The sequence below is a fragment of the Dipodomys spectabilis genome, unplaced genomic scaffold (assembly GCF_019054845.1).
Source record: "Dipodomys spectabilis isolate Male_0828 unplaced genomic scaffold, ASM1905484v1 ptg000083l, whole genome shotgun sequence".
In the NCBI taxonomy this organism is placed as follows: Eukaryota; Metazoa; Chordata; class Mammalia; order Rodentia; family Heteromyidae; genus Dipodomys; species Dipodomys spectabilis.
Window position 1 is genome coordinate 1,738,847 of NW_024870760.1, and position 21,064 is coordinate 1,759,910.

At 40.7% G+C, this 21,064-nt stretch overlaps 1 protein-coding gene across 1 annotated transcript in view; it reads right to left on the bottom strand.

The window, feature by feature from the left end:
• Piezo2 (piezo type mechanosensitive ion channel component 2) overlaps positions 1–21,064 on the bottom strand; it is a 275,550-nt gene that overhangs the window by 39,972 nt on the left and 214,514 nt on the right. Inside the window, exons 32-35 of the mRNA XM_042683691.1 lie at positions 19,063–19,177; positions 7,059–7,118; positions 3,271–3,437; positions 2,143–2,309 (exon numbers count right to left, since the gene is read on the bottom strand). Of these exons, the coding sequence (XP_042539625.1) occupies positions 2,143–2,309; positions 3,271–3,437; positions 7,059–7,118; positions 19,063–19,177 (509 nt within the window). The remainder of the gene's footprint in view (positions 1–2,142; positions 2,310–3,270; positions 3,438–7,058; positions 7,119–19,062; positions 19,178–21,064) is intronic.

Genomic DNA, 21,064 nt, shown 5'->3' on the forward strand with positions numbered 1-21,064 from the left:
ATGATCTTTCCATGCTAATAAATAGAAATTTATTTGTATCAATAGATAGTTGTGGAATAGCAAAAAACCAGTCTCAACCAGAGAAACCAAAGTATTGAAATTGAGTAAATGTGAAATAGCACTTTAACGTAAAAGGAAAAATTATTTTTAAACCACCTCTCCCAGATATTTCAATTTTGATTTTCAGTTTCTATTTGGGGATTTGGGGTTGGGTATTGATTGAATGGTCAGTTTGTACCTGTGCAAGAGAAACATTGCCCAAGGCCTTTAGTCTCTCCCTCTACCCAGCAGCTGAAGATAGCCTGCACTTTCTCACCTCAGCAGGTGCTAAAGGAAGCAATGGCTATGTCTCAGAGATTCTTCCAGGCTCACATTACATAGGGGAGGTCCTTATCTATTTGTGTTGGGCCTAGAATTGAACCCAGGAAGTTGTCTAGAATAGGTGTTGTTCAACAAAATTGATGAAAACAAAAATAAATAAAGGTGTCCTCTTAACAATCAGAAGACTACAACATGTAATTCTTTTAGTCAGCTAATCAACCTAGGCCATGCCCATTTTTCCTTCTAAGGCAGAGATTTCTGCCTTAACTCAGAAACTAACTCTGAACAATCAACAGCAGTTGTGTAGAACATCATGGTGCAAAGGGTACTGAGGCATTTCTGAAACAGGTGGAAAATAGATGCAGGAAGAGGCTACAGGAAAGCAGCCCACATTATTGTGGTCAAGAGTTTGGGCTCTGAATTATTTACCATAGCTAAGATATGGAACCAACCTGGATGCCCCTCAGTAGATGAATGGATCAAGAAAATGTGGTATAGATACACAATGGAATTCTATGCCTCCATCAGAAAGAATGACATTGCCCCATTTGCTAGGAAATGGAAAGACTTGGAAAAAATTATATGAAGTGAAGTAAGCCAGGCCCAAAGAAACATAGGTCCCATGGTTTCCCTTATTTGCAATAACTAGTATATGTCTGAGTCAAGCAGAAAAGGTCAGATAAGTTGATGTTAAGGGAATGAACCCCAAGATAAGTACTCAACATTTTTTTTGTCTTTTTTTCCTTTCATGCAATTGTTTCTATCATATTTATAAGATGATTTCTATGTTGCTTTGTATGTCCTTCCCCCACAGTATAACCCATACTTTCACTGTTTTTGATGTTGGTATAATTTGTGGATGGGAAGGGAAAAAAACAAACCGTTTAACTAGGAATACAGGTGGACCCATTGCAACAATGGTTATGTCGAAAAAACGAACTTAACTTTGGTTGGGGGTGGGGGAAGGATCGGTTGGGGGGAGGGGAGGAGTGTGGGAAGGGATGGGAAGGGGAAACAAAGGAGGAGGCAACAATGCTTGATAAGAAATGTACTCGTTATCTTGCCCATGTAATCGTAACTCCTCTGTATGGTATTCTCATATTTAAAAAATTTAAAAAATTAATAAAAAAAAAAGAGTTTGGGCTCTGAGCTGGACCAGGTGATTTGAGATCCTGTGTCTGTTTTTATAGATTTCCTAATTGTGTGACTTGGAACATTTTTTGTAACTGCTCTGTAACTTAATCTTATCTTTGAAAACTCTGGGTGGTGATGGCACACAGCATCTGGTAAGGTGTCAAAGCACAAAATGAGCTCACAATGCTGAGTGCTGCAGGCACTGCCACTGTCAGCATGAGTCAGTTTGCCAGTAATCCCAGAGAAAATGGAAACAAGTTAACAGAGCGAAACCTTGAAGTAACAATGGTGAAAGGAAAACTTTAAGGAAAGCAACAGATGGCAGAAAATACCAGGGCAGAAGATTCTTGATTAAGCAGGCATTTTGGAAGGTAACAAATATTAGCCTACCACAAGAGTAATCTGGAGGTTGGGAAGGGCCATTCCTATTTGCTTCAAGCTTGGCAATCTCAGCACTGTGCATGTGAATTGTACTTATATTTATTACCACTGTCTGCTTTTATTTGATTCTGTCTAGGGGACAATGCTCTTTTGACATTGCTGTGTAGGTGCAGGTGATCTGCAGGGCCTGGGATGCTGTGCACATTTTTAACTAACTTTCATTTTATCCATTCATTTCTCAGATGTGATGACATCCACCTCATTTACCTGGTGCAAAGAAAACCCACTTTTTAGAAAGTGAAATACCTGGAGATACTGTCATGGGAATCTAAGCTATCCATCCTGTGGGCTGCTTGGGCCCCAGAGGCAGCTCCAGGGTGCTCGTCGATTGTGTCCAGCCCCGACTCTCTGGAGAGGTTCATAATGTGGTTCTGGTAGTACATGTGGATGCTCTCCCGCGTCGGCACATTGCCCTGTGGAGAAGGGGGCATCACCACCATTCCTATGGACCACTATACACCAGACTGGCCATGCTCAGCACTTTTGCATACCTGGCATAAATACTGACCCCATGCTAGGGAAAATGAGGATTAATGCCACTCATTTATAATCATTAGTGTGATTCAATATTACTAGATAATTCTAAGGAGGAAAACCCTTTGTACACATAGGCAATTGTGTCAGTTATAGTTACATTTTCAGAAACAGGCTACTATTTTAAAATACAATCTATAAACCACCTGTGACTATGATATACTTTGTCTTACACACATCCTAATTTTCCTAAGATTAATTGAAATCCTTTATCGAATATGGCAAAGTCTCTGAGGAGGGGAGAAGAGAGAATGAGTAAACTGGAAGTTTCTCCAGACTGTGTGTGTGCAGGTGTGGGTATGTGCACAAGTGTGTGCCTTGTGTGTGAATATGTAAACATGCAAGTGCATGCCTGTGTACACATATATGCATGTATGTATAGTGTTTGATTATGTTACCTCCAAAAATAAAATGGATTAAAATATACAGTATAGTATAGGGTCATGTGCAAGGTAACAACTTCCTGGTGAGAACAGCTTATTTTCCTCCCTTTTAAAACTTACCTTACACAGAGTATTAAAAACAGGTTGAGCATCCCTTGTCTGAAATCTGAACTCTCAGATGTTCCGAAATGAGCATTCCTTGAGTGTGGACATGATGGCACAGTGGCTTATGTAAAGATCAGTCGAAACTTGGGCACACTAAAAATGCTGCATACAATTTCAGTTTGTGTGTATAAGGTGTATATGAAATACAGACAAATTTTGTGTTTAGACTTGTGCCCTTCCACCCAAGGTACCTCATTATGTATATTCAACTATTCCAAAATCAAGAATAAAGGAGTTGGAATCCTTGGAACCTTTTGGCAAGAAGCCAAAATAATCTTGCCCATAGTGTTACCTTCTTAATCTCTCTGGTCAGCATACACCTCTCAATCCTCAGGACAGTAGATATGTCGATGTGCTCCCTTGAAATGGAGTTAAGCCAAGTGGTGAAACTATCCACTGTTGCCAGGAACAGGACCCAGGTGAACTTCAGAATGTTAAATATCCTCTTGATGATGTTATCTAAGAGAAACAGCACCATTAATGATTTTGTTGTCATGCCAGGCTGTAAGGCTTTATTAACACTACACTTGGGTTTTGTCCTGTATTCCTGAGAGGAATTCCTGAACCAGAGGAGGGGATGGCATCTGTGTAGCTTTTTATATGTTCAGTGGCAGATGGAATCTGTAGTGTTTGACCAGCAATCAGAAAAATAGCCATCCCTGAGTGCCCATAGGGGATGATTCTAGAAACCTAGCAGATAAGTCTCATGGGTACTTAAGCCTCCTATGTAAAATGGTATATTATTTACATAAAATTTCCACATGTATCCCCCTACACATGCTTTAAATACTGTTATAAATGTATTGCCTAAGAAACAATAGCAAGAGACAAAAACCATTGTGTGTTCAGATGTATTTTTTTCCAACTATATGTTTTTAAATCTGGAGCTAGCTGAATTTATGGAATGCGGATCCTGCCAATAAAGAAGTATGACTAAAGTTTTTAGATTTACTAAAAGTGGAAATGCACCTATTATTGACACCAGGAGAGAAACAGCTTGAGTTTTTAATGATTTTCTATACTTGTTCTGCTCTTCAGAGTTATTAGAAGCAATTCTGTTGATATAGTCAGACTTCAGTGCATCTTTTTCTGTCAGTTTCAGTCAAACCATTTTAAAGCTTTTTTTTTTTTTCAATGAGTTCACTACATGGACTAAAGGCTATGTGTATTTTGTTGAATGATTTACCTTCCCCTGACTTGGGCTTGCCACAAAATTCTGCACCTGGGATTGGTCTTTCCCACCAATCGAAGACTTGAGAGTTGTGCTATAGGTGGATTTTTGTCCTATTCTGTGACTGTGACTGGGAAATAGGGAGCTGTCACATGATAGCATAGTTCAGAGTACAAACATGCTCCAAGTATTGACAAAGCTAACAAGCAACCCCCAGCATGCTAAGAAATTTTATATATGCGCTCTTGACTCCTGGGGAAAGTTTGAGGTGTTTCCACAGCTGGGGACCTTATTCTTTGGAGTATTAGTGTTAAAAAGAAAGTAAATCTTGTTACTTACAACCACATGGATGAACATAAAGGACCTTATGTTAAATGAAATAAGCCGAATGATGACAAATGCTGAATGGTCTCGTTCATATATGGAACCTAATCTAGTCAAACTCACGAAGTAGAATGGGATCCTGGGAAGCATGGGAATGGGCATGGGAACAGGTAGTTCAAAGGGTACATTCTTGTAGTTATACAGAATGACTCTGTGTGTTATGTATGCATCAGTAATTAGAAATAAAAATAATGCTGGAAATTTACCAATGAGTAGACTGTATAGGCTCACAAAAAAAGTTGACTCTGGAGGTGATGGTTAGGGTTACTTGCTGGATTGTAGTAATCACTTCAGTATATATAGATTTATTGAAACAGTATGTTGCATGACTTAAATATAGGGAATCGAAATATGGGTGGGGATGGTACTAAGACCTTCATAACTAAAGGCCTCCCAGGTGTTGCATTTTAGGAAGCTGGAAGAGAGTACCCTTTGTTAGGCAAAGAAGGGCAGGAGAGGCCACAGGAAGTGAAATGAAATAAGGTCCTAACAGATGCCACAGAAGAGCAATTCTGAGAGATACCATGAATGCTAAACCTCTTTCCTTACCCCTGCTGCCTTAAAAATACCTTGGCCGATGCATGTTGCCACATTAGCATGGTTGGACCTACAGCTGCTTCATGTAGACACAAAAGGGAATTTAACAGGGCTAAATTCATGAGTGCACTTTTTCAGCCTCCTACTTTTTGTTGTTGTTGGTGGTGGTGTTTGAACTCTGGGCCTGGGTGCTGTCCCTGAGCTCTTTAGCTCAAGGTGAGTGCTCTACCACTTGAGCCTTAATGCCCATTTCCAGCTTTTTCTGTGTATGTGGTGCTGAGGAATTGAACCCAGGGTCTCATGCATGAGAGGCAAGCACTCTACCACTGAGCCACCTTCCCAGACCCCAGCCTCTTACATTTTTGAGAACTTAGTTTTTCCTACTATTTATAATTATTTCTTTGAAGTGGTATTTGTTAATGGTCATTAAACATTTTATTCCTTCTTTCTTCACTTGTTTGTTCAACAATAATTTACTGTATATTTCAAGACACACGTCTCTATTTCACCAGAAGTGGTGAAAACAAACACAATGCTGTATTTCAGATTTGCTTTGCTAGAGTTGATATTAAAGCCAAGACCTCTACATTGCAGACTCAAGAATTAAGTAGAGCAGTAGAGGTAGTGATCACAGATTCTGGATTCAAACTGCTAGACTACAAATTGCAGCTGTATTTCTCTGTGCTGTGTAGTCTTGCAGAAGTTAGTAAATCTCTTGTTGGCAGAGTGACTCAAGTGGTACAGCACCTGCTAGCAAGTGGTAGGCCGTAAGTTCAAAACCCAGTACTGCCACAAAAAGAAAGTTAGCAAATTTCTTTATGCCTTAGTTTCCTTCTCTGTTGAATGAGGAAGACAGTTTTGAAGGAGTTAAACAAGTTACTATGGATAAAGAGCTTGCAAAAGTCTGCCAAACAAGATTTTTCAATCTGAAGTTGTTGGATACCACCATTGTATAAAGCATTATAACAATAGCACAATATCACAACCAACTTGTGGAAATGCAACATCTGAATAATGGATGCTAAGGATTCCTGAACTAGAATATGGAATCCTTGGAAGTTCAATATTTGCCGCAGGAACAGGAGACAGTCTTGGGACAATCCTGTCTGCTAAGTACTGTGTGCAGTCATTCTAAAGGTCAAGATGGAGATATTGATATTTCTGACCTACTGAGCACATTCATTCATAGATTTTGTTTTGCCTTTATTTTTTCCATTCTGCATGGAGAAACCATCCTCCATGTCACAGAACAGAGTGGTATTGTGACTGCACCGAGGTGAGTAAACCAGGCTTCTATCAATCTCTGCTTCTTGGAATTCTGAGAAAGTCACACTTGGCTCTCCTCTCCTAAAATGAACAGCTTGCTCTCGAGCTTCTGGCGCACTTAGATTCTCCCAGTCCCATTCATCCTACGCTCACTTTCTCCTTCCTGCATTCATTCAATAATGTATGGTGTATTTCAGCTAGAAGAGAGACTTTTGAGTGCTCCTAACACAAAGAAATGATGGATTTTTTTGAGGTAATAGATGTATTAACTGCTCTGATGTTATCATCACACTTTTATACATGTATCTAAATATCACACTATGCCCCATAATATAGCTATTGTGGTCAATTAGAAAAGCTAGCTTGAAAAGATGGAGCAATGAAAAGGAAAAAAAAAATTAATGGCCAGTATTTTTTGTGCCTTTATTCTACTGGCTTATGTGAGGCATAGCACTTGTTTCTAAAACTCCCTTTTAGAAGTACTTGCATCAGGAATTTTATAAACAGACAGCAATCCAGCATTTCACCCAGTGGTGCAAAGGTCAGCTCTGCTCTCAGAATCACTTCACAGTCTTAGCAGAGATGAGATACTGGAGGCTGCTGATTACTTCATCTTAGTCCAGAAACTCTGGACTAAGGTCAGGCCTCCTTACATTATCTGCCATCTGGCCAAGAATCAGCTTTAAATTTATTACCATTTACCTTTGCCTTTATTTTCTTACCTGGTCCATCAGATTTCTTCTTGATTGGTTCATCCTCATGGTCTTCCCATTCCACTGGACCTGCTAAGTGAGTTCAACAAAGATGAGATAGATTCCTGTTACAGTAATACAATAACAATACTACTGTTACTATTAGTCTTGGTAAGCTCATATGTCATTTTTAATATTTTTCTTTGAGTAATTCTCCCCTATAGTTATCATCTTGAGACTTCAGGAAGGACAAGATCAATCAGTAAACATCTTGGGACAACAGCAGAAATTGTCCCACAGACAACTTAAGCCTTCTTACTGTGACCAGACACCACCCAACATCCTGAGATACAAATCAACCAGTAATCTGAGCATACTTTGACCTGAACCATCTAATCACATATGCCTGGCCCTTGACCCCATCTTCCTTAAAATGTACGCAAATACCCCAAAGGCAGTTTCAGTGTCACTTAAGTCTGCCTTTCTTTCCTATAAATCATTAGTGCTCCTCTCTCTATTTTGAGTATAGGGGCAGGGACAGGTGGCCCAGCTTAGATTAATTGAGAACTTCAGAACTGGGGCTTTTCACCCAAAACTCCAGTTTCAAATTTTTAAAAAAGCAGTAATGTCCTTGGAGTGAGCTGGTATAGGAAATAAATTTTTCTTTACGTGACATATGTATGGCTATACATAAACTTCCCGGTTTTGAGAACCTGTTGGTACAAAGTATGTGTTCTTAGGCTGGGAAGGTGGTTCAGTGGTAGAATGCTTGTCTTGGATGCATGAGGCCTTGGGTTCGATTCCTCAGCACCACCTAAGCAGAAAAAGTCAAAAGTGGTGCTGTGGCTTAGTGGTAGAGAGCTAGCCTTGAGCTGAAGAGCAGAGGAACAGCCCCATAACCAGCAAAAATAAAAAATAAAAAAAGAAAGAAAGAAAAAAAAGTATGTGTTCTTAACCTTTGCTATACTTACACACACACACACACACACACACACCCCCTGAAGGATATCTACTATGACATGTTAATTGTTGAAGGATTGACTTTCATCCTGTTTTCCCAGGTACATACAGATTCCAGGCAACCCAGCAAAGAAAAGTGCAGGGCTATCTCTCTAAGCCTGGCTATACACATTCCATCTTGGGCCCAACCAAAAAGCCCCCCACTTCCCTTGACCTAGTAGCTTTTTCATTAACCTCTGCCTCCTTGCTCAGACCTCATAAAACCCAGCTCCTATCCCAGCTCTGATACACAGTCTCCAAGCCTGTGGGAAGGCTGTCCCTTACTGCTCTATCTTAATAAACAGTCCTCATCTGTGGAAGATTGAGTTCAGCCTGCATCCTTCCTTTCGCCTCCATTTCCCCAACAAATGTGGATACAAAATCTAGAAGCAATCTTTTGTTTATTAAGAATGAAATAATTATGTAAATTATGCATATATGTATTATGGAACCTTTTGTACTAGAATTGCAAATTCAGTAGTTATTTGTGCAGTATCAACTCAATTTTGAGAAACAAACAAAGGAAAGTATAGTCTGTGAGAAAGCTAGGATTTGTGGGTGTAGGGGCTGTCTCCAGGACGTGGGTTGGGGCAGATTGTGCCCCTGCTTCATTACCATGTGTGTACTTCTTTCAGGTGTATATTAATTTTATCTTTTCAAGCAAATAAAGTAACTTAAAATTAACACTGCCAGAAGAAACATTAAAAGGAAGAAAGAAAAGTCTTAGATTGCAGTTAGAAATTAGTTTCCTTTTAATTTTTCACTACTTTTTAATTCCACAAGGAATGGATGATTGAAGTAAGGAGGTTGAGTCTAACTAATTTACAGTCATCCCGGTGCCCGTGGCTGTGTGGAGGGAATTCTCCACCCAGTGCTAAAAAGCCTAGAGGTAGATGCCTAGGAGGATTCTGCTTCAGAGAAATGCAGATATCATACCCTTAGGAAAGCTTTGCATATAGAGAATGCTCTGATTCTGCCTTGATTACCTCCTAAATGGCTTGAATCACCCACTTCTGAGTAGCCTCTAAGTATACCCCTATATGGAAGGCTGAAGCATATCTTCCCTAGATGGAAAAGTTCTGATTGTACTGAGTATGTCCATATAAGGTCTGCTTTTGTTAAGGCTTGTCTCCATCCCAAGCATGTGGTTGTTGCCTTTAAGAGCATGGTGCAAGCTCTGTTTGTTGCTGCTAGTCTTTGAGAGAGGAGTCCACCATGCAGTCACTGGCCTCTTAATAGACTCCAAGTATCAACCTCTCAAAATGTGGCTTCTCTGTTTTCTCACCATATAACATGATCACATTCTCTTTGTTAAGCATCTAGACAGAGCAGATGAGGCTAAGGCTCCTTTCAATCACACTACTTCATCTCCACTCGCTCAGAAGTAAATGGTATCTATTCTTCATAAACCAAGCACAGTGTTCTTCCTGATATTTCTCTTTCATTTTACACTATTATCTGTACCCATTAAAGTGCAAAGTATTGTCTTGTGATATTTTGGTTTTCTTTGTTTCATGAATTGTTACTGTAAGCATTATGCCCACCTTTGGTCCTCAGCTCCACCCAGACCTGAGCCCCTCCCTGCCCTAGAGTTCCCACCATACAGCTGGCCCCTCCCTCTCTCTGCCCTGACCCACCCGAACTCTCATCTACTACCTAGATAGTAGAGGCTGCCATGTGCTCTCTCTCCGGGGCAAATATGGCTCCTCTAATAAACCCTGTAATAATCTTTCTCCTGTGCCTGTCTGCCTTTTCGTGGTCCCCTGGCATGAATGTGACAGATCCTTTCACAGATCCTTCAGTTATATTAGGTAAATGCCATTCCCAAAGTGATGTTTTTCACTTTATAACATGTCAAGAAACTAACATGCCATTTTTCTTCTTTCTATAGACTTGTAAAGAATGTTTTCAAATTGTTGTTTTTAACAAATAATATTTGGTGGATATTATTTTTTCAATGGATATTCTTTGACATGTGATGAATAGATACAAGTGTTGCTTAAGTCAAGCCACAGATCTGAGAATAGGACTGATTTCCACTCCAGAATGTCCACATGTTTCTTCCATGCAGCTTTTTCATGTGGACTTACTACTTCCTAACACTACTCCAGGTGTGAGCAAATATTACTGACTCCCAGTGATATCTGAAATGCTTAGGATCTTGCTAATCCAATAGGTAAGCAAAAGCAACCAAAGCAACAACACTGAAAAATCAGAATGTGGCATTGAGTTTGTTTCTTGTGTACTATTTTTTTTTTTTTGGGGGGTCTGGTCATGGGGCCTGAACTCTGGGCCTGGGTGCTGTCCCTCAGCTCTTTAGCTCAAGGCTAGCGCTCTACCACTTGAGCCACAGCACTACTTCCGGCTTTTTTCTTTTTGCTTATGTGGTGCTGAGGAATCGAACCCAGGGCCTCAGGCATGCAAGGCAAGCGCTCTACCACTGAGCTGGCTTGCCAGCCCTATAGTATTACTATTGAGGATACTCAGCCTTGAGTTGACAGCGTGTGTGTGTGTGTGTGTGTGTGTGTGTGTGTGTGTGTGTGTGTGTGTGTGTAGACCAGGAGCCAAAACTAGAGAACATGCTACCAACATCAAGTTCATCATGCCAATATGTATATTAACACACTTCAAAGGTGAAAAATACTCCAAACTACAACAAAAACACTAAAAATAAAGTTAAAACGCAATAAGTACATTCAGGACACTTTGGGACACTTTAGTTTACAGATCTGTGAACTGTTTTTATGCATTCCGTTATTGGGTTGATAAAATCAACTTTATCAACATAATGAGAAAACTAACCTTTTTGGTCAGATAGCTTCTAATTGCTACTTTTATTTCATCTTAAAGTAGGCATGTTAATATTTCCAACACTCAGGGTATTTAAAGCCAGCCAGATATATATTGTTAGTATACTTAGATGTGAATACTGCTTTTCCTGAGGCCCCTCTTGGGTGGGTATGACAGCTCTGGGTCTTACAAACTCCTAATACTAATCCTTACTGTGATATAGGGAATGAAATGATCAATCCTGAATGTACTTATTGTGTTTTAACTTTATTTTTAGTGTTTTTGTTGTAGTTTGGAATATTTTCACCTTAGAAATGTGTTAATATACATATTGGCATGATGACTTTGATGTTGGTAGCGTATTCTCTACTTTTGGCTCCTAAACTCTCACTGGGCTACACACACACACACACACACACACACACACACACACACACACACACACACACACACACCACACACACACACACACACACACACACACACACACACACACAATGTCAACTCAAGGCTAGTACTCTGCCATTTAGTCCACACCTCTACTTCTGGCTTTTTGATAGCGATAAGAATCTCATGGAGGAAGTGGCGCAGTAGCTCAAGTGGTAGAGCGCTCGCTTTGAGCTGAAGAGCTGAGGGACAGCGCCCAGGCCCAGAGTTCAAGCCCCACGACCAACAAAAAAAAAAAAAAAAGAATCTCATGGACTTTTCCGTCCTGCTGGATTCAAACCATGAGCTTCAGATCTCAGCTACCTGGGTAGCTAGGATTATAGGTAAGTAGTACCTGTCTACTTGCCCTTTCTTTTTAGATGAAACTGACAAGGTTTTGTCTTTTCATTGACTATTTGTAAAAAAAAAATCTTTTAACTTAATGATCAGGCATTGTCTTGTATCTCTTTTTTATTATTTAATGTCACCTAAAACTTAAGTTTATCCTTCTATTTTCTTTGGGTTAATTTTGATCTTCTCTCCCTACTTTATGGGTTTCTTATTTTATTGTTTTTGTGTTGGTACTAGGGCTTAAACTCAGGGTCTGGGTGCTGTCCCTGAGCTTTTCTGCACAAGGCTAGAGCTCTATCACTTGAGCCACAGCTCTGTTTCTGGATTTTGTTTGTCTGTTTTGTGGTTAATTTAAAGCCTACCTAGGGAGGGGAAGAGAAGATGGCGACGGGGCAGTAGGGAAACGCCACAGCTCTCTCCAACCAAAAAGAGAGTTCGAGTTCCAACCTTTAATCTCCCCAAGAGACCGACAACAACAAAAAGACGAACACTCAGAGAAAAACCAGAGGTGGAAAATAACAAAAAAAGAAAGAGAGGAAAAGAAGAATTTCAGAACAGAGAAGAGCGAAGACCCCTCCCCCAACCTTTACTGGCCGCGCGGCAGTGCGCCAAGCCGCCGCCAGCCGGCCCGGCGGGGGCTGCCGGAGCCACAGAGACACAGGGGGCTGCTTGCAGATCACCAGGTACCGGATTGCAGAACAGTGGATCGCCAGGAACAGAGAAACCTACCAGCCGGGAGTCTCCAGGAGGATCCCACCCCACCCATCACTCTCCACCGGAGCGGAGAGGCTCCATCCCGCCAAAGCCGCCCGGCACCAGCAGCGCCACAAAGGGACCTGTCCGCGGACCACCTGCCCAATCGCGATCGCAACGACCCGGCGGGGGGCCGCCCAACCCAGCCCGCAACCACCCCAACTGAACTCGGAATGCAACAACAACTGACGGACTGCAACAACAACTGACGACCTACAGGGTGAGTACCCATCAGGGGACAGGGAATCCATCAAGGGAGACCAGAGCTGGAGGGAATCCCCAGACCCTGACCTAGACTCCCTACCCCAACACCCGGACCACAGGACCCACTAAAACTGGGAACTGTTCGAGAGCTCCACCAGCCGGTGGAGCACACTCTGCTGGCCAGGCCAGAGCAAGAGCGACCCTGGAAGGGAGCTTAAATGCTCAAGCCAGGAACAGTGCCCCTGGGTCAAGACTACCAACAGTAGAAGAAATTTGAACTGTGTCCTCCAGGCTGCATAACCAAGGTGGTATACACATTAGCACAGGCCTAACGAGCGCGCTCCAGGCTGGGGCCGGAACCAGGCCAGGGGACCGGCGCCTGAACAAAGCAAAAAGGGTCAGAAGTGGGGCTGTGGCTCAAATGGTAGGGTGCCAGCCCTGAGCTGAAGAGCTGAGGGACAGCACCCAAACCTAGAGTTCAAGCCCACAACCAGCCCAAAACAAACAAACAAAAACACATCAGGAGCCCATAGCAGACTCCAGTATTTGGGAGAGTGCATCCAGAGCATCTGATCTTCCCAAGAGCACCCGCAAGAGCAAACACAAGCAGTCTAGGCTGCTCAACCCTTCCAAAGGCGGGAATTGCTACAGCAGAGAGCTGAGAATCCTAAGTGAATAGCAGCTGGAAATAGGCTCCCAACAGAATCCAGATCAGGCACAGACTCTCTCTACCAATACAGAATCAGCAACCAAGCAAAGACAGACACACCAAAACAAGATTGAAGAGCAGTCTCCTGAACCCCCATGCGAAAATCACAGAGAAAAATCACAAGGTTTACCACTACCCAGGACAGCAAGCTCACCTCAAAAGCCAGCAGCCACGCAGGGGAGAGCCCCAGTGGGAGCAAAGCAGGAATGGAAGACAAAAACTACATCCAAGGGTTGCTGGAGGCAATGACTCAAGAAATAAAGCGAGAAATGGATCAGAAATTGAAAGAGCACAAGGATGAACTATCAAAAGATATACAGGATATCAAACAAAAATTGGATGCAAAAATAGAAGCTGCACAAACCTCAGTAAGAAGTGAGATAAACGCCAAATTAGAGGTAATGCATACTGATATCACCTCATTGAGAGGTGAGATCAGTACTCTGAGAACCAACATTGAATCCATAAAGGGATCCATTTCCACCATGCAAACCACAATAGAAGCCACGGTCAACAGAGTGAATGAAATGGAAGGTAGAGTGTCAGATACAGAAGACAGAATACACCAACTGGACCAAAAAGTGACAGATATGGAAAAATCACTCAAATTAAACCAAAGGGAAATTCAAGAGCAAGCAGATAATGCTAAAAAATTTAACCTTCGCATAATCGGAGTGGACGAAGGTGAGGAATTCCAGAGCAAGGGAATGCAACACCTATTTAACAAGATAGTCAATGAAAATTTTCCCCACCTCAAAAACGACCATCTTAACTACATCACAAAAGCTTATCGAACACCCAACAAGCAAGATCCCAGGAGAAACACTTCTAGGCACATAATAGTAACAATGATGGATCTGAATAATAAGGAAACAATCCTGCATGCAGCAAAAATGAAGAAGGAGCTATACTACAACGGGAAAAAAATTAGAATCACTGCAGATCTCTCCACACAAACAATGAATGCAAGAAAAGCCTGGGAAAGCACCATACGAGCCCTGAGAGCCAATAACTGCCAACCCAGACTGATATACCCGGCAAAGCTAGCATTCACATTCGATGGAGAACTGAAAACTTTTAATAGCAAAGAAAAACTAAATGAATACATAAACATTAAGCCAGCATTACAAAGAATTCTAAGAGGGGGGACACAACCTGAAGAAAGCAACCAGGAACTGGGACCTGCCCCAAACAGGCATTACTCAAAGTCTAACTGAGCAAGCACAGGAGGAAAGGAAAGAAGAAAAACTTAGGAAAACGGAATGGCAGGGACAACAATGCATCTCTCTATACTTTCTCTTAATATAAATGGGCTGAATTCGCCAATTAAAAGAAAACGAACTGAGGACTGGATCAGAAAACAAGACCCATCCATCTGTTGCCTTCAGGAGACCCACCTCTCAGCCAAACATACAAACAAACTCAGAGTGAAGGGGTGGAAAAGGATCTACCAATCAAATTCCCCCAATAAGAAAGCAGGTGTAGCTATCCTGATATCTGACAAAATAAACTTTTCATTAAAATCAGTACAGAAAGACAAGGACGGACACTACATATTAATAAAGGGAACAATCCAAGAGGAGGATATAACCATCATCAACTTATATGCCCCAAATATCGGTGCACCCAGATATGTTAAACAAATGCTCTCAAACTTACAGAATAAAATAGATCCCAATACGATAATACTAGGAGACTTTAACACGCCACTCTCACCAAAGGACAGGTCTACCAACCAGAGGATTGGCAAAGAAGCTACCGAATTAAGTGAGGCCATACTTCAAGCGGAATTAACTGACATCTACCGAGTATTTCACCCTAAAACAACACAGTACACATTCTTCTCAGCAGCTCATGGAACTTTCTCCAAAATAGACCATATCATAGTTCATTCAAGGAACTTAAGCAAATACAAAGGGATCGACATAATCCCCTGTATCCTATCTGACCACAGTGGAATCAAGCTAGCTCTCAATAACAAAGCATACCGCAGAAATTTCTCTAATACATGGAAATTGAACAGCACACTCCTTAACAAGGCCTGGGTAACAGAAGAGATCAGAGAAGAAATAAAGCAGTTCCTAGAACTCAATGAAAATGAAAACACCTCACAAAGAAACTTGTGGGACACAGCAAAAGCAGTCCTGAGGGGCAAATTTATTGCCCTCAGTGCCCACATCAAGAGAATGGAGACAGACCAAGTAAATAATCTCATGTTGCAACTAAAACAGCTAGAAAAACAGGAAAAAATGGGACCTAAAGCTACTAGACGAAGCCAGATAACCAAATTGAGAGCAGAGATTAACCAATTAGAAAATCAGAAAACCATAACCAAAATAAACCAAACAAAAAGCTGGTTCTTTGAAAAAATAAACAAAATTGATGGCCCGTTGGCAAGATTAATTAAAAAAAGAAGAGAGGAAACCCATATTAATAGGATTAGGGATGCCACGGGAAACATCACAACACGTACCCAAGATATCCAAACAATTCTAACAGACTACTTTCAAAAGCTATACTCTCTAAAGGAAGAAAATCTGGCGGAAATGGATGCATTTTTAGAGAAATACAAGTTACCCAAACTGAGCAAAGAAGAAGTTAACCAATTAAATAAGCCAATATCCTATAATGAGATACAGGAAGCTATCAAAAGTCTTCCAACAAAAAAAAGCCCAGGACCAGATGGATTCACAGCAGAATTCTATAAGACCTTTAAAGAAGAACTAATACCCATACTCCTCAAGCTCTTCAGAGAAACAGAGAAGGAGGGAGCTATCCCAAACTCATTCTACGAAGCCAATATCACACTCATCCCCAAACCAGGCAAAGACCCAACCAAAAAGGAGAATTACAGGCCAATCTCCTTGATGAACACAGATGCAAAGATCCTTAACAAGATTCTAGCTAACAGAATCCAGAAACACATAAAAAAAATAATACACTATGATCAGGTAGGCTTCATCCCAGAGACACAGGGATGGTTTAACATACGTAAGTCAATAAATGTAATCCAGCATATCAACAGAGCCAAGGTCAAGAATCACATGATTATCGCCACAGATGCAGAAAAGGCCTTTGATAAAATTCAACATTCATTCATGCTAAAAGCTCTGGAGAAAATAGGAATAGAAGGAACATTTCTAAAAACAATAAAAGCCATTTATGACAGACCAATAGCCAATATTATACTTAATGGGGAAAAGCTACAACCAATCCTCCTAAAAACAGGAACAAGGCAAGGATGTCCACTGTCTCCACTCCTCTTCAACATAGTCCTAGAACCCTTAGCCAGGGCAATAAGGCAAGAAAAAGACATTAAAGGGATCCGCATAGGGAAAGAAGAAGTGAAACTATCCCTTTTTGCAGACGACATGATACTATACCTCCACGATCCCAAAAACTCCATCCCCAAACTTTTAGAAATCATAAGTCACTTCGGCAAAATAGCAGGATACAAAATAAACCCACAAAAATCAGTTGCCTTCCTATACACTGATAACGCACAGGAAGAGAGGGAAATAAAGGGAGCAACCCCATTCACAATAACCTCCCAAAAAATAAAATATTTAGGAATTAACCTAACCAAAGATGTAAAAGAACTATTTAATGAGAACTATAAAAAGTTAAAGAAAGAAATTGCAGAAGACACTAGGAAATGGAAAGACCTCCCATGCTCCTGGATAGGCCGACTTAATATAGTAAAGATGGTGATACTTCCAAAATTAATATACAAATTCAATGCAATTCCTATTAAAATCCCAATGACGTACATCACTGAAATACAGAAAACAGTCCAAAAATTTATATGGAACAACAAAAGACCTAGAATAGCCAAAACAATTCTAGGGGATAAAGACAATATGGGAGGGCTATCCATGCCGAACTTCAAACTCTACTACAGAGCTATAATCACAAAGACAGCATGGTACTGGCACAAAAACAGACCCGAAGACCAATGGAACAGAATAGAAGATCCAGATATAAATCCACAGGCCTACAGCCAGCTGATATTCGACAAAGGAGCCAAAGACATACAATGGAAGAAACACAGCCTCTTCAACCGCTGGTGCTGGGAAAACTGGGCAGCCACATGCAGAAAACTAAAAGTGGACCCCAGCCTATCACCATGCACCAACATCAACTCAAAATGGATTAAAGACCTTAACATTAAACCTGAATCTCTGAAACTACTGCAGGACAGAGTAGGAGAGACACTTGAACTAATAGGCACAGGAAGGAACTTCCTGAACAGAGTCCCAGGGTCACAACAAGTTGGAGAGAGACTCGACAAATGGGACTACCTTAAAATAAAAAGCTTCTGCACAGCTAAATCTATCGCAACTAAGCTAGAAAGACAACCAACTAATTGGGAAAAAATATTTACCAGTAATATATCAGACAAGGGGTTAACATCCTGTATATACAGGGAACTCAAGAAACTAATCCCTCCCAAACCTAACAAACCAATTACTAAATGGGCAAGGGAACTAAAGAGGGACTTCTCAAATGAAGAAATAAAAATGGCAAAGAAACACATGAGGAAATGTTCATCATCCCTGGTGGTGAAGGAAATGCAAATAAAGACAACCCTGAGATACCACCTTACCCCAGTCAGAATGTCCCACGTCCACAAATCAGCCAACGACAAATGCTGGAGGGGATGTGGAGAAAGAGGAACCCTATTACACTGCTGGTGGGAATGTACACTTATACAACCACTTTGGAAAGCAGTCTGGAGGGTCCTTAGAAAGCTAAAGATTGACCTCCCTTACGACCCAGTCATACCACTTCTAGGCATCTACCCTGAACAACAGGAACCAATATACAAGGACACGTGCACCTCCATGTTTATTGCAGCACTGTTCGCAATAGCTAGGATATGGAAACAACCTAGGTGCCCCACCACAGATGAATGGATCCAAAAATTGTGGTATCTATACACAATGGAATATTATGCAGCCATTAGAAATGACAAAATAATGGCATTTGCAGGGAAATGGATGGAGCTAGAAGGAATCATGTTGAGCGAGGTAAGCCAAGAACGAAGAGACAAACGGTACATGGTCTCCCTCATAAGTGGATGCTAAATCCAAAAGGTTAGTGATACGACAAAACTAACAGGACTTAAGAAACAAAGAACTCCCGCTCATCTGGTTGAACCACTACTAAATATCCTCATGCTGCTGATCACAAATATGGTATATAACATGTGAACACTGTTATATATTACAGACTGTGGTAGACAATTTGCTCCAGGGAAGTTAGAATGAACTTGTGACTTTGAAATTATGTAATCATTTAATCACAATCAAAAAAAAAAAAAAAAGAACCTCGGGGAAGGGAGGGAGGGAGGGGATGGTAGGGGGAAAACAATGGAGGGGGTAACAATGTTCAAGAGGAAGTGTACTCATAACCTCACTCATGTAACTGTAACCCTCTGTATAGTAGCTTTACAATAAAAAAATAAAAAAAAAAAAAAAAAAAAAAAAAAAAAATAAAGCCTACCTAGGCTGGCTTTGAGCCATGATTCTTAGAGCTCAGCCTCCTTAACAGCTAGGATTAAAGGCGTGAGACATAGGTGCCTGGGCTCGTCCCATTTTATAATGCTTATCTTAATTTAAATTCACAGATTAATGTATACCAATGGTCAGCTATGAGAAATTAAGGACAAACAAAGCTTTCTGTCCTTTATGGAGCAAAGAACAGGTCCCCTGAATCTTCTGTCCTTCTGTGCTCTCCCTTTCCATGAGGTCACAGACGGTGGAAATGCTGGCTGTGAATTGAATCCTGCTCAACACTCACCCTCCCCCGATCCTTTACGCCTCCGTTTTTGTTCTTCTCTCTCAGACTTCCTTTTCTCTTTCCGCCTCTGCCGCAGTGCTGTTTTAGGATCTGTGATCCAGGCTTGATAAACAAACTGAGACAAGAAATTGCAATTATGTTCTGACATTTTAATAATCTCAAATGAAAGGTGATCTACACCACACTTCCTAGCTTTAAGAAATATTATTTTTTTCTCCAATACAAACTAAACATCCCTCCTTCACCTGTATATGCTCAGCTGATCTTGGCTATTTTTGTTATCATGAGATATATATGAAAACAGATACTGTGGGAATATATTTCATTTGGTGTCACAGATGATCCTGATACAAACTCTGGATATATACCAACCATCAGTTATCCCAAATCCCTAAATATTCTGACACTTGTGTTACTCAATTATGGATTCTCTTTGCACTACACAACATGGGTATTCCATGTGTATTACAGGATGTCTCACTCAGCTTATTAGTTTTTCCATTCAAAAACAAGCATCTTATTTACTTTGAGAAAATAGTTTTTACATTCGACACTCTCCTTGAATAATAGCTATTACCAGCAAGTTGAAAATGAGTTTGTGGATTGATTAGTATCTTGAGAGGAGAAATATGGTAGCATTGTCATTAGTTAGTTGTTCCAGGATGGTATGGAAAGAAAACTGTGGTGCTTAGGTTGCAATCAAGAGCAGAAAACAGTTGCATCAATATCTTAGAACAAGTAGTTAGGAAAGAGCAAGTTCTGTAAAGCCCACCCACCAAAGCATGCAGAAGAAACAAAAAACCTGACACACAAACAAGCCAGCCGAAAACCATCAAGCCAAGCAGACATGCTGTACATGCACCTCAAACACCTGGGTCTCAGGGAAGCTGGCTTTTCCATTATAATGATGAGATTGAAGAAATAGTCTCAGGTTCTTATGAGTCAGACACTGTAATTTTGTCCTATACTATTAACAGATTGTTGAAATATTTGAAAAACACAGAAAAAGTCAACTATTGGCATTGTGATATTTGTAGAAAACAGATTCAACTTTTCCACAGACAGACATGAAGAGACTGTAAATTAATTAGAAATTTCTCACTGATAGAAATCTAAATTGTACAGGAAGGTTACCTAAATACCCAGATGGTATTATTTCTGGATATTATTTCCAGGAAGAAAAAAAATCATTCTAGTTCATGTGAAAAAAAAGTATGTAAGGAAATGAGAAGATAAACTGGAATATAAAGGACCATAGAAAGGAATTTTTGGCAGAAGCTTACTGAACATGTTAATTGGGAATTCTATCAAGAACATCTTTCAGGTTTAGTACTTGCTTCAGCATAGTACCAGTTGTGTTGAAGGGATTTGAACATAAAACATTTGCAGGCTTAAGAACATCTGGTGACATTTCCTTTAAACCAAGTATTACAATATTGTTTCAGATAATAAAAGAATCCTCAAAATAGAAAGCAAGAACAAATTAGGATTTGTGAATGCAGCAGACACACAAGTTGTAGGAAATCTTTTGCTCTGAAGAATAAGCCAGTAACAGAGGGAGAGGGGAAGTCCAGAGAGGATGGTTTAAGGACAGAGTTTACAGGGAAGGTTCCATTAACATCTTGACATTTGATTTCTGAGTGACTAAAGCCTATCAGTATAGTCTCCCTGAGGTGAGTACAGGAGAAGTGACCTAGAGGGAGCAATCATGTGGTAATACCCTATTTCTAGGAAACTTTTCCCTAGGTTGGCATTTTGAATACCAACCACATTACAGTTCCAGGAGCTTTAGTTTTGCTGTTGTCTACTTTTAAATGCTGATAAGCACAGGCAGGCAGGGGTTCCAGTCTTTAGTTGGGTCAAGAAATGGAGACATTTACTGAACTTCCTAATTATTACTTGGCAACTCATAAGTCTTACCCAACTTGACAAGGCCATGTAGGGGGCAAGAGTGGAGGTGAGGTGAGTGGAGGTGGGAAGTCAAAAGGTTTTATGGGGAGTC